The following is a 14,557-nucleotide window of genomic DNA, read 5'->3' as shown; positions in this document are numbered from 1 at the left end:
TTCCGCTCGATGTAGTTTAATGGTGGCGGCGTGTTTCGACCGTTTTGGTTCTGCTCGACTGGTAGGGGCGTTCCACTTGAGTTTAATATAATGGCTGCAGGTGTGCGTCGTCTGGGTTTCATTCCGCTCGAGTGTGAAGGGTGGATCATTCTCGAAGGATTTGGCGATTGATTCCAAGAAGTGCACGGGTTGTTTACGTGTGTGAGTTCTGCAAGGAATGTGGTTTGTTGTTGTGGAATATTCTCGAATGTTTCGATGACGATGACGATGACGAGATTCCTACACCTCCAATTCTAAATCTAGGACATTGTTCTTTCGATGACCAACTCAACCTTCTTTTCGTCTCTTATTTCTTTCGGCCGCCTGTTTGCGTTACACATTTGTACATATGGTAGGTGCGGCCCTGATACTAAGCATAAATAAATATCCTCTGATATATTCAACTGAGTTTCAATAAGTCGGGGAACGGTCAAAACATAATCATCCGTCCTATAGAATTGTTTCTTTTACAAAGCAATGTTTCTATAGGAATCTCGTTACCGCAATCGAAACATCTATTCCGACGGAGGATACATTTCCCACGCTCAACCATTGACGTCATCAAGCTTCGAGTCGAGAAACTTTCACCCCAACAAATCAAGCGGAACGACGCGAAGTCGAAGAACACCTGCATCCATTAAAGTGCAGTTGTACAAACAACAACTACATTGTAACCCATTGAACAAACATCCAGACTCACTGGAACAAAGGGTGATAAAAACTAAATCGAGTGGAACGACGCCACATATTCGAGAATGTTCCACCTTAACAAATCAAACGGAACGAACCGCATTCCAGCAGCCGAACAGCAGCAGACAACCAACATGGAATAACCGCTCCAGAACACAGCCGAATCCAGCCACTTCGAGAACTTCCAGAATATACCCGCTTCATCAACATAATCTTTTATACACTTGTATACCCAAAACTACATAATAAAAATAAATTATTCAAACAAACACAACAGTGTTTCGTTAGGCTGGGATACGGTCAACACTACCTACCCCCGCCTACATTTATATAGGAATGAACTAACCGGGATCAAATGGTTAGAGAAAAAATATTAAACTTAATTTTGTTTTGTAGCCATGCACACAGCTCAGTGCAGCATGGCAACACTCGTCAAACGCATTTCGATGACGTTTAATTTGGCGCGAACAGGTATACAGCTGGAGTTCGTTTGAGCAGAGTGAAGTTGTGCACCGAATATAAAATGAGTGCAGCGCGTTGCAGTGGTGTGCCTTGGGCTGAAAAGCATCGTCCTCAAGTATTGAGTGAAGTAGTTGGCCATGAAGCTGCGGTGTCGCGCTTATCAGCTTTAGCCGATGGCGGTGGCGCACCTCATCTACTGTTGTCTGGTCCACCAGGGGTCGGAAAAACCAGTGCACTGCATTGTCTGGCTCGCCAATTACTACAAGACAACTACAAACTAGCCCTACTCGAGTTGAATGCTTCGAATGAACGTGGCATTGACGTCGTCAGAAACAAAATCAAAATGTTCGCCCAACAGAAAGTCAGTATATTTTTACAAAGCTGTATTTTTTGTTTGGAACATGTGCATATGTATATATCGTTTTATTTGAATGCAGGTAACACTCCCACCTGGAAGGCATAAAATGATCATTTTAGACGAAGCCGACAGCATGACTGAAGGAGCACAACAAGCATTGCGCAGAACCATGGAGTTATTCAGCAACACCACTCGTTTCGCCCTCGCTTGCAACAATAGTGAAAAGATTATCGAACCCATACAATCACGCTGTGCTTTAATCCGCTTCTCAAAACTTACCGATGCACAGATATTAGCAAAAGTACATACATATACATATGCTTAGATTAGGGTTGCCATACTTCCCGGTAAACCGGGACATGTCCCCGTGTCCTGGTCCATGAGTCACCTGGTTTTATATGTATATAGCAGTCAGTTAGACAAAAACAACGAAAGAAAAACAGTTAAATGTGAGAATGAAAGGTGTAAGGGCGACAAGGGGCCAAGAACTAATCCTATCCTCGACCTATTCACCGGGTGACTTGCAATTACTTAATCGTATGCATAGAGGTGTGTGAAGAGAGCGACGATCCCAGGCTTCAAAATCTGTGGGTGCCATAGAAGTAGAATGCATAGAATCGCTCTCAGCCTCCAAAAATGTTGCTACAAAAACTCTGTGTGGCAGAGTTTGTTCATTGTTTGCTAAACTTTGTCTCTCTCTTCGATGGCTCGCTGTTAGACGATACTTTTGTTAACAATGACTATTCTACTTCTATGGTGGGTGCTAAAACTGTCATCACACATTTGTTTATCCATCCACTTTACCTCACACTTCCTTTCTCTAGGATAGTCTAAATAGCTCGGGATCTAAGAATATTGAAATAGAACTGCAAGTTTGTTGATAGTAGTTCTCAACAGTAGTTCTTGTTGATAGTAGATCTCAACAATTATGGCAGCCCTAGCTTAGATCATACTTTCACACCAAATTGAATCTCATCATGAATTTTATCGTTTAGATTATTGAAGTCTGCCAAAAAGAAGACCTAACCTATTCAGAAGATGGCTTGGAAGCTATTGTATTTACATCTCAAGGAGATTTGCGACAGGCTCTCAATAATTTACAATCCACTGCCAACGGTTTTGGACATGTCAATGGCGAAAACGTTTTTAAAGTTTGTGATGAACCGCATCCGTTGCTAGTCAAAGATATGTTAGAATATTGCACCAAAGGTGATATTCACAGCGCTTATAAAGTAAGTGTTCTTTTAAAGCAATTCGATTTGACTTTTAGAATAAGCGAGAATTATCAAATGAAAACTTGATTGCATTCTATTTTAGGTCATGTCTAAACTTTGGAAGTTGGGATATGCAGCTGAAGATATAATCGGAAACATATTTAGGGTGTGTAAAAATTTGAACATTGACGAAACACTCAAGTTGGTTTTCATAAAAGAAATCGGTTTTGCACATATGAAAATCATCGAGGGACTGAACTCATTGTTGCAAATGTCAGGCTTATTAGCAAAATTATGCCAAGCTTCAAAAGGTAACATTATCTCATAATATTTATGTATTGGAATAATTTGATAATAAAACGCATGTCTTAAAAACAAGTAAATTGTCATAATAATTATGTATTTTATTTTTAATTACTGATACATAACATCCCCTACATACATACTTTATCTATGAACAACTTATTCAATTATTACAACATTGTAAAATATTTGTGTATATAAAAAGCTTCAATGGATATTCAACTCCTCCAATAGGCATGCTTATTATTCAATAACTTACTGCATTATCAGAAATAGAAAATTTTCTTATTGTAAATTTTTCACTGCACTGTTAGACGAATGCAAATGTTTGTCTGAAAATCATCCTACATCAGCACATATATATGTATAATATACGTAGAAAATTTTAAAATAAAATTAAACATCCAATCGTCATCACTTGGAATATTTAAAGCTTACCATATGTAAACCAGTAAAGCGAATATTTATTGTGTGGTATGAAACTCAGTACTACAGCTATCAAATACGTATGTGTAAAAGTAACTAGATGGATTTAATTGTTCATAAATAAACTATTTATTCGATTAAGTTGTTGATTTTGTTGAATGGAAAGCTCAAACATTCTTTTTTTTTTTTCTCAATTCGTTGAATTCTGGTTTATCTGATTTTTCACTTTTTGATGAATCTACATTAGCATTTTCACTAGAAACTTTCGCATGGGCATCTTCGGGTAAAGACTTTTTATCTTTTAAAACTTCTTTAATAGCATCGACTATTTCATGCGGCTCTGCAATAGAAACTTTCCCACCTATAAAAATTAAATTTATTTTTAGTTAATCATATTATACATGTATATATAATTTACATACATATAATATATAATTTAATGTTTATAAATATATGTACTTATCGCTTAGTTTTTAACTAAGAACCACTTAATTTGGTGTACTATTTCAAGGAACCCTAATTTAGACCGTAGACGGGTTTTGAAAGGAGTCAGAGCCTTTTGAAGGGTTACTTTATAATTTTCAACCCCGTACAGTGTTTTTATCTACTACGTAATTTCAGTTTTCAAAATACATACGTAATAAATATAGCAAAAAGCAAAACTGCATGAAAGTTTTTTTCTGAAATTTCATCCATCCAAGTAATACTAGGCGTAGTTCGGAAATTCGGAGCTATCCTGGCTACCATATTATATAGACTTGTAAATTGTATAAAGTATTGTAATTTTCTCTAAAAAATTTTGTAATCTCGTAAATTTTTATTAATTCAGTTGATAAAATCTAGAAGAATTTATTTAATATGTTACATCCCCTTTTTTGCATATTAAAATTTATACATACACATTAACTTATATTACCCGTAATCCTACTGAACACTATAAATATGATTACTGATTTTTTATTATTCATCTATGTAACAATATAATATGACTAATACGAAATATTATTTATGTGGAAAAAATAAAACAAATTTTCATTTTAAATCTAAGTATATATTCAAAACGTATTTTATACAAACAATTTGATTTCATAAATATATATATATATATACGTATATACAAATAGAAATAAATTAAATGCACTGCAAAATGGTAGGATTACAGGTAAAACTGGTATGTAAATAATAATATTTTATATTAGACAAATTTACAACGCCTTATATATTTTTATAAGCCTCTTATTGATTTTACATTGCAATATCGTACACTTTTCTTTGAAACAATTCATCAAGATTTGTTGTTTTATACTGACAGGACAATATAAATATTTAATATGGTAAAAAACATTTCGAATTAAAGTTGTTGACCTTAAACTGTTAAGAAAACATTGTCTTTATACATTTACATGAAATGTCGGCATTTAAAACTTTATATTGATTCTATGCTATATAATTAAAATGCATGTATACACATGCTAAAAACTATAGTCTGAAGTTAGGCGTCTTTTGAATTTCCATACTTCGCATTTTTCCATTTTTCTAAAGTGGGCATTTCTTCAAAAGCCCCTTCGGGTTTTATAAAGAAAGTATAACCTGACATTCTTTCTTGACCTGAACTTGGATTGATATCCATGAAATTATCTATGTTCCAAAGCAGATACGCAAACATAACTATACCAAAAAAACCTACAGCAAATAGTCGCGGGTCGGATTCATACATATTTGAAATGTTGTTGATAAATTCTGGTCTATCTTTTCTCCCAAACGGATCATCGGTATTATCCCTGTTTACATAAGCCACATTTTCAGTGAATTTTTTTTTTGAACTCTCACTTTCCTTTTGTTCCGTTTTTAAAGGTTCATTTTCAGAAGTTTTTGGAATTTTCTTACCATCTCTATCGTATGCAACTCCATAAATTTGTCCAGGTGTATCATCTTCTATCTCCGCATACGCTTGAATCAGTGCCTTCTGCTTTTTTGACAACGATTTTGGAACTGCTATTTTAATATGCACGTAATGATCACCGTGTCCATGCATATTGACTTTCTTCATACCCTTGTCGGATAATCGAACGACAGCATGTGATGAAGTTCCAGGTTGAATCTATGAATATATTAATATTTTGTTATAGCAAATAAACAGTGAATTCAATACAAGTAGAATACACATCAGAAGTCTCTTAATAAAGAAATTAACAGTAAAAATTTAAATAAATTAAAAAGTTGTTGCAATTATATATCAAAATTTAGTAAATCCTAGCATTTATCATTTGAGAAATACTTATATACGCCATCATTTAAATAATTAAAAATATTGACCCATTACAACACACATATATCGTACAAAAATTGAATTTCAATTGAAAAATTAAAATTATGCAAGATATATGATCGTCTGAATATTTTAAAATTTACACGCTCAAAGAATAATTAAAAATAAAACACATTCACTTTAAAAGCACAATCAAACAAAACGAACTAGCAACTGTTTCAAAATGATTTGTTAAAAATCCTAAATGGAAGTGTTTACAAGTAATCTTCGGATTTTCTCCACTTCACTATTTCAAATGCTAGGATTTACATGAAAAACTCTCGAGATCCTGTGATTTTACATTAAATATATATCAGTAATTATCATTAACAGTGGCAGAGAGTGGAACTCTTCCTTCACACACACACACACACACACACTAAATCTGTGCAATGGAGATAAGAGTGAGTTCAATCATCCGCCATTGATCATTATTAGCTGTACAAACTTGAATAGTATGGTCTTCATATATTCCTTGTATTCTAACAGCTCCTCCGAGCATCACTTGGGCTACCGAGACCTAAAATAATAATAAATTTACCATTAAAATATGTTGTATTCAATTGGAATTTTAATAATCGTAATATATATATACTTACAGTACAATCGGTGTGAACGTCAGGGCCGTCTCTTTGAAAGTAGTTGGATTTTTCAACTCTAAATGTAATGAAAATTTCTTTATTTCCAACTGCCATGCGTACAGTCTGTCCATCTTCAACACCGGCCGGCACGGGGACTGTTACAGTTTTTTTCTGAACCTGTTATTTTAATAAAATACTATTACGTGCGCTATCATCCACATATAGAAATGAATATAGAATCATCACTTACAGCTTGACCCTTGCCTTCACATTCTAGACATGGGAATTTGATAAAAATTCGAGTACCATGACAGAATCTACACGAAGATCGCATCACGAATGGCCCTGAAATACATCAATAAACTATGAACTGCATCCAAGTCAATGCAAATACATATAAAGATTTGCATAACGAAAATTTTACCTGTGGTTATTGTTTCCATTCCTGTACCGTTACAATGAGTACACCTGACAGGTTTAGTTCCCAATTCACATCTTGAGCCGCGACATTTCGGACATGTATCGACTACATTAACCTTTATGTCTTTATTAACGCCCCTCGCTGCTTCAGTAAATCGCAAGTTCATTATAGTCTATAACAAAACTTAATATTAGAGCAAAAAAATACAGGTTTCTAAAATTGTTGGTGAATTTAGGACTTACTTCTTGAGCAGCGCCAAAACCGAAAGAAGACTCTGCAAAATCATCATAAGTTGGTTGACCTCTGAAGCCAGCCTCGCCAAAAATCTTTCTAAATAATTCTTCAGGGTCAATCGTACTTCTAAACTGCCAAGCTTGATCGAAGCCGTGATGACCACCACGACTGGCATTACCCATACCCATATCATCAGTTGTCGTCCCAAAGGTATCAAACTGCTTTCGTTTCGAATCATCTGACAAAATCTATAAAATAGAGTTTTTCAAATTAACATTTACAATTGAATTATAGATATGTAAAAGTATGAGCAATATTTACCTCATATGCTTCCGATACTTCTTGAAATTTTTTCGCAGCATTGGGATCCGATTTGTTTGTATCTGGATGGTATTGTTTGGCTAATTGATAATATGCTTTCTTAATGTCTTTGGAGGATGAATTTTTGGCAACACCCAATATTTTATAATAATCTTTTCTAGCTTGTCGAACGTTTTGCGATACATGAATGTGGCGTCTTATAAAATACGTCGAGTCTGGAATAAAAAATATGAATAAATTAATTCATTGCTCGTCATACATCTGTAGTTAGATGCAAGTCGTTCGAGGAGCGTGTTAGTTGGTGCAACATTTTTCTGTCTTGTTTAAATATATATTGGCATTAGTCTCTTCCAAATATATAGGTAAATCGGGTCTACCTCACGGCACCGAAAGTGAAAAGGTCGAAAAAGCAAATATCGGAAGGCAAAGATCGAAAAATCTTGAGTCGAAAGATCAAAAAAAAAAGGGTGCATGGTAAACGGTACTTACTATGTATATATAATATATATCAGTGGCATGCGGTGAAATTATTTCTTTTGGTCATACAGCCTTGTTTAATGTGCGCGCGCAGGATACGGGAGGAAAAGCCTGTTCCTCTTGTTCCTGTTGTATTCTGCTTGCGCAAATTAAGTGAGGAAGTATGACGGGGGGAGAGAGAGTTTTACCGCACGCCACTGATATACTAATCGTTTTTCATATGTATGCATGATAAACATAGAAGTAGAATGCATAGAATGGTCATTGTCAACAAAAGTACCGTCTAAAAGCGAGCCATCGAAGAGAGAGACGGAAAGTCAGAAGAGAGACAGACAAAGTTTAGCAAACAATGAACAAACTCTGCTGTGCAGAGTTTTTGTAGCAACATTTTTGGAGGCTGAGAGCGATTCTACTTCTATGATGATAAGACGAATATTTTCGACTTTTTCACGGTCACCCAGGTAAATCGTGGCTTGGTTACATCAGATTGTTTTTTTTTTAGGTAAAAGCTCGATGCGGGGGTCTTATAGAAAGTATTGCCAGTGCAAACTTGTAATTCTTTGGTCATTACCATAGATGTATAATACATAGATCCGCCCTCACACTTTATACTGGTCTCCCTTTTGGCGTATACACACTATCTCTCAGTAGGTAGTTAGGTTCTAAGTAGGAAAGGTCGATTGCGGAGATCTTGTCGTCGATAACTGAGGGGTGCGGGGGGGGGGTTTAACTAGCGGGGATGTGAAAAAAATCTTTTTTTTTCCCCAACTTCCCGGCTAGTTAAACCCCCCGCACCCCTCAGTTAGTGATGACAAGATCTCAGACCAAAATCACAAGTCGGGCCCATCTATGTGTATCTATGGTCATTACCTTTCGCGATGTATTGGCACCACAAATAAATGAATAATATGATTGTACGGAGCGGAAATTGACTACCAATGGATGGAACTTCGAAAGTTACAGTTGGCGTATCCTCTCTGAAGCCATCAATTACTTGTGCACATTTTAACAATGATGTGGATCGACCACATACCCTGTAGAAACAACTGTTCTTAATCAGTCGACGTTTCGCCAACTACTGCATGCACTGTTTAAGAGGGCTGGACAGCAGCGTCTTGTCCATACAAACGTACTATACTTCTCCCTTCCTCAATTATGGCACTAGAGAAAGTATTTTTTAATATGCTATGGATATCCACCATTGGGGTGCATCTATCGTTTTATTTTTTTGATTAATTATTTTTTATAGGAGCTAGGAGCCGCCAAACATCTATAAAATCGCCTCTTTTTTACACCCACGAAACAAGTCCAGCGTGCTTATTTAACGGTCGATTTAAAAAAAAATACGCCGATAGATGCACAGAAAGTATCTTTCTCATACCGATGATGAAATTTTTTTAAAAATTGGTCCAGTTTTGGAGGAGAAAATAGTTGAATACGAAACCTCGATTTTGTCAATTTAAAATACGTTTTATCTGGTCGAAGCGCAACTGTCGCATTCACTCAATATATATATATATATATTGATATATATTGTCGCATTCACTCAATATATACATACACTCAATATATATATCGAAGAAAGGAACGGTAACAAAATTAAGGTTTCGGGTGTACAGCCCTCTTAAAGGTTTTTAATTCTTCGATTAATGATATCAGTATCCTTTTTACGTTCAATATTTGTTCCGTACCCATGACCTTATCAACTATTACATCAGGAGCTTTCCGAACCATCTTAGGAGATGCCTCCAGATGGCCTCCAGGGGCGGAAGACGTGCGAAGTCGGGGCGATTTTGGCGGATCTTTCTATGAGACTTTGGATCGAGCTTTAACCTATAATTGTATACATAGAACTTTTAAAACAAAACTGATTTTAATACTGGTTTATCAGGGATCGATGTGCTCGATGATTTTGTAAGTGAATATTTTTAATTGATTAAAACAGGATGTGTGGTGCGTTACTTTTGAAACACCACATGTTTTCAAGGAAATAAAATTGTAATAAACAGTCTCAATGATAGTGTGCGGTGTGTGTGATAACGTGTGTGAGGTTATGTACTCGATTGACATTTGAGCGTGGTGGTGAGGGAGTAATGTCAGCAAGTAAGTGGTCAGAATAGAAATGAAATGGAGTGACGTGAATCGAATGACGTAACTAACAGTTGAGGTTGTGATTGCGAGCAGTGCCGGTGTTGGTGTTGGTGTCTCCGAGCGGAGTCAGCCGCCGCCACAGAGGGGAGAGGTGGGGGGCGGCGGGCGCGGGGCCGAGTCTCCGAGCGGCGGCAGCGACGGCCGCAGCCAGCCGCGGTCCAGAAGCTCCGGCCATTCTCGCCTCGACGACAATCCAACTGACAGCAACTACCCGGAACCCCCCGATTGTCAAACTGATCTACCACATGCGGGTTGCGACATTCATGGCCGTAGTGCTCACTTTATACGACCATTCACTATTTTTTTCTAGAAATATCGTGTGACCAAATTTACGTCACTGGATTTTTTATTTTTTCACTTTAAACGGTAAATTAATTACCAATCAATGATCTTGAAACTATTTTCCAATATTTAAATACGAATATACAAAATTATCTTTCGATTTAATTATATATATATATATATATATATATATATATATATATATATATATATATATATATATATATATATATATATATATATATATATATATATATATATATATATATATATATATATAGTAGGATATTAATATAAAATGATTATAATTATGTATAATGATGTGGCTCATGCCGAACAGTTGGTATTATGCACTGTAAGTATTAATGTTAAGGTTAGTACTACCGAACCTTGTCCGGGCGACAGTAGTAGACGTCGCGCCTTGACGCGCCGGTTGCGTACACGCATCGATCACCTATTGTTCTAAATAAACGTATAAGATTGAATTGAGATCGCTTTTACTTGTCTCTCTCTCCTGCAATCCTCCCTACTACCCAGCGGACTTCCTATATATATATATATATATATATATATATATATATATATATATATATATATATATATATCAGTGGCGTGCGGTCCATGGATGCGGTGGATGCGGCGCATCCCCTATAACTTTAAAAAGCCAAGAGTATTTTTAATAAATATTTGAATTTCGCTTCGATGTATTCTTAGTGATGTACGTGATTATGATGTAGTATATGATATATATTTCACATATCACGTGTTTTTTGTTACATGATGCATTATATAGGATCTTTTGATAATTTTTATTAAGGATTCGCATAGGCCGCATTCGCATAGGCCGGCCACAGGCGAGTGACGCTGGCGAGTAGACGCTGAGTGAAGTGCGCGCGCGTCATGGATTCGGAGTTCGGACCGATCCCATTTGCGCATGCGCACTATGAGGCTGTCATATTCGCGCGGACGCGTTGACACTTGTTTAACCTCTACGGTGGATTCGGTTTCTCTGTTTGCTTATCTATTGAGTTTCACTTGGAAGCCGCTGTTGATCGATATTTCCGCACGCTACGCCCCAAGTTATTTATCAAAAAGCTAGCCGATTCATTTCTTTAGACGAAGTTAATCATTTATACTGTAAGTTGGTTATTTTTTACTTTTGAATTAAGTTTTCATTTAAATTAGTTTCGTCTAACTTTATTTTTAGTTTACTGTTCCACTACTTACGAGTTTTCATTATTGCCTTTAATATGGATATCGAAAATAACAATGAGAGTGGACTTGTCGTCGAGATCAATAATAATTGCAATTGTTTAATTGAAAATGTGCTGAAAAGAAGATTTGCTTCTCTCCCATTTAATGAAAAGGAGATTATTGTTAAGAGCCCCAAACCCACACCAATATTAAATATTCAGTCTAAAACAAAAACATTTAAAAGGTATTTTAACACAGAAACATACGAAAAAATTTCATGGATTTGTGGATGTGCTCACTTAACGAAATTATTCTGTTGGCCATGTATTTTATTTTCTCAAGAAGTGAATGTCTGGAGTAAATTTGGATTTTCTGACCTAAACAATTTAAGTAAATCGCGCAAGAGACATGAATGTTCTCAAGCTCACATATGTTCTGCTGCTCAATTTAAAAAATTTGGAAAGGGACCTCGTATAGAAAATTTTTTAAGTGCTCAATTTAAAGCAAATATTGAAATGCACAACAAAGAAGTTACTGCAAATAGATACATTTTGTCGAAATTAATAAGCGCGATCTGTTTTTTAGCAAAACAAGAACAACCTTTACGAGGACATTTTGAACACCAGGAATCGGAAAATAGAGGGAATTATATTGAATTGCTGTATCTGTTGAGTGAATCAGACATAAAATTGAAAACTCATTTAGATAACTCTACGGTGTTTACTGGACTATCGAACCATATACAAAATGACTTGGTATCCGCAATATCAAAAGTCTTGCTAGATGAGATTAAAACTGAAATACGTGCATCAAAATTTGTTTCCATAATTGTGGACGAATCTACAGATATCAGTCGCAAAGCTCAGCTATCTACTATTTTTAGATATGTAGATGAAAACAATGAAATTCAGGAGAGATTTGTTGGATTTGTCGATGTTAGTCCCAATAGAACAGCTAATGCTCTTTTTCAGCACATACGTGAGACCTTGGAAGAATTTGGTTGTTTGGACAAATTAATTGCACAAACGTACGATGGAGCGGCTGTAATGTCCGGGGAGCATAATGGAGTGCAACGAAAAATTCGAGATATTTGTCCTAATTCTTTATTTGTCCATTGTTACGCTCACAGATTGAATTTAGTTTTGTCGCAATCTGTTAAACATATATCCGGATGCAAACGTTTTTTCAGCCGTATGTTGTCATTTTCAACTTTTTTTTGTAAGTCTTCAAGAAGAATTTCCCTTCTCGATTGTCAAATAAAAAAACGATTTCCCACTGCTGCCCCTACACGATGGAACTACAATAGCAAAATTTTAAATATGATATTAGAATATCAAACAGAATTAATGGAAATATTTAATCAAATAATTAATGATGAAGACGAATGGGATACTGATGCTGTCATAAATGCTGAAGTCCTTCATCGTTATTTAAAAGAGTTTGAATTCAATTTCAATTTGCATTTATTTTCTGCAATATTTAATTCGGCAGATTTTTTATTTGAAATTTTACAAAAAAAAACCTTTGACATATCGTATTGCGTAAGTGAAATTAAAAAATTTGTAAAATATTTAGATAACAAAAAAGACGATTTTGATTCATTGTGGAACAAAGTAATAACTAAAAATTTTAATAGAAAAAGAAAATATGCTGAATGTGAAGAAGATGTGAAAACAACGTATAAACTTCACTATTCTGAAATTTTAGAAACTCTTTCAGTAAATACAACCAATCGATTTCGAGATATCGAAAATTTAAAATTTCTCGAATTTTTTAACGTCAAAAAATTTAAAGAATATGAAAATAATTTTCCAGATTTCCTATTGAAATCACTCCACCTAACTTATGGAAAATACTTTGATTTTATGAAATTAAAAAGCGAATTAATTTACATGTACTCAACGCAAGATTTTCATTTGAAATCTATAAATGACGTAAAGGAATTAATTGTGAAAGATGATCTAATAGACGTTTTGGAACAAGTATTTAGTTTAATACAATTAATTTGTACGATACCTTCCACGAGCGCATCGGCTGAACGATCATTTTCGACTATGAAAAGAATTAAAACGTTCACCAGAAGTAGTCAAAGTGAAGAAAGACTCTCTGGTCTTGCTTTAATTGCAATCGAAAAGAAAATAATGTCAAATTTAAAAAACAATAAAAAATTCTATGATGCGGTTATCGATGAATTTTGTAAAAAGGAACGAAGAAAAAAATTAAATTTTAAAAAATAAATTGGTCGGTTTTTTTTTTCAAACAAGGGACAGCATCCCTTGTTTGAAAAGTCACCGCCCGCCACTGATATATATATATATATATATATATATATATATATATATATATATATATATATATATATATATATATATATATATATATATACTAAATAAATTTGATTAATAACCAAACCTATTAAAATTATTACGCACAAGTGCAAGGATGTCATTTCAACTTTTTCCAAAAGTTGACTGCTTTGTTTGTATTTTATAAGAAAAATTTTTAATAAGCTTTTGATCTACATGTTTAAGGTCTGTTCATACCTATCCAGCACGACCCGAATCCTGCAAGTGTCCTTCAAGTACGGACAGTATTCTTTAGTACATTCTATATGGACGCGCATGAATGCGTAAATGCGCATGCGCGAATGGAGTATGAATACGTCCATATAATGTACCAAAGAATAGTATCCGCACTTGCAGGACACCTGCAGGATACGGGTCGTGCTGGATACGTATGAACAGACCTTTAAACGTATTGTTGCGTAGGGGTGGGTGGAGGATCCAAGTAAAAGGCCAACAGTCGTTTCACAGCATTTATTGATGATCCAGGAGATACACACACTGTCAGTGCTCAGTCCAGAATGAATTATATCGCCTACGTACCGCTTTATAAAGGGTAGATCTCTCAGGACTCCTAATCTGTTTACCTGTTGTATAGTCACGTATTCGGATATGTATTTCCACGACATTGGGTCTCCCCGTACCGATTCTGAGAAATAACTAATAACGGTCATTGTTTAGCCTAAATGCACTTAGAGTCCAGATATAATCCTTGGAAGTAAGTGCATGCACTTAGTTAATCCGATAACAGATA

At 35.2% G+C, this 14,557-nt stretch overlaps 2 protein-coding genes across 2 annotated transcripts; one reads left to right on the top strand and one right to left on the bottom strand.

Moving 5' to 3' along the window:
- The first annotated feature begins 1,129 nt into the window (after window positions 1–1,129).
- On the top strand, window positions 1,130–3,164 carry RfC4 (replication factor C subunit RfC4). Its single transcript, XM_077433870.1, has 4 exons — window positions 1,130–1,552; window positions 1,629–1,850; window positions 2,545–2,781; window positions 2,867–3,164. Exons 1-4 carry the CDS (start codon window positions 1,253–1,255, stop codon window positions 3,089–3,091), a joined length of 984 nt encoding a protein of 327 aa, XP_077289996.1. The 5' UTR covers window positions 1,130–1,252; the 3' UTR covers window positions 3,092–3,164.
- A 477-nt stretch (window positions 3,165–3,641) lies between these two features.
- On the bottom strand, window positions 3,642–10,276 carry LOC143913849 (dnaJ homolog l(2)tid, mitochondrial-like). Its single transcript, XM_077433869.1, has 9 exons — window positions 9,995–10,276; window positions 7,358–7,572; window positions 7,045–7,284; window positions 6,806–6,974; window positions 6,632–6,726; window positions 6,400–6,558; window positions 6,249–6,320; window positions 5,380–5,593; window positions 3,642–3,853 (listed from the first exon to the last, which is right to left on the bottom strand). The coding sequence occupies exons 1-9, from the start codon at window positions 10,158–10,160 to the stop codon at window positions 3,660–3,662; spliced, it is 1,524 nt and encodes a 507-aa protein (XP_077289995.1). The 5' UTR covers window positions 10,161–10,276; the 3' UTR covers window positions 3,642–3,659.
- Between the last annotated feature and the right edge of the window lie 4,281 nt (window positions 10,277–14,557).

This window comes from Arctopsyche grandis, chromosome 6, assembly GCF_051622035.1.
Source record: "Arctopsyche grandis isolate Sample6627 chromosome 6, ASM5162203v2, whole genome shotgun sequence".
Taxonomy (NCBI): domain Eukaryota; kingdom Metazoa; phylum Arthropoda; class Insecta; order Trichoptera; family Hydropsychidae; genus Arctopsyche; species Arctopsyche grandis.
This window is presented reverse-complemented; position numbering and strand designations above follow the sequence as displayed.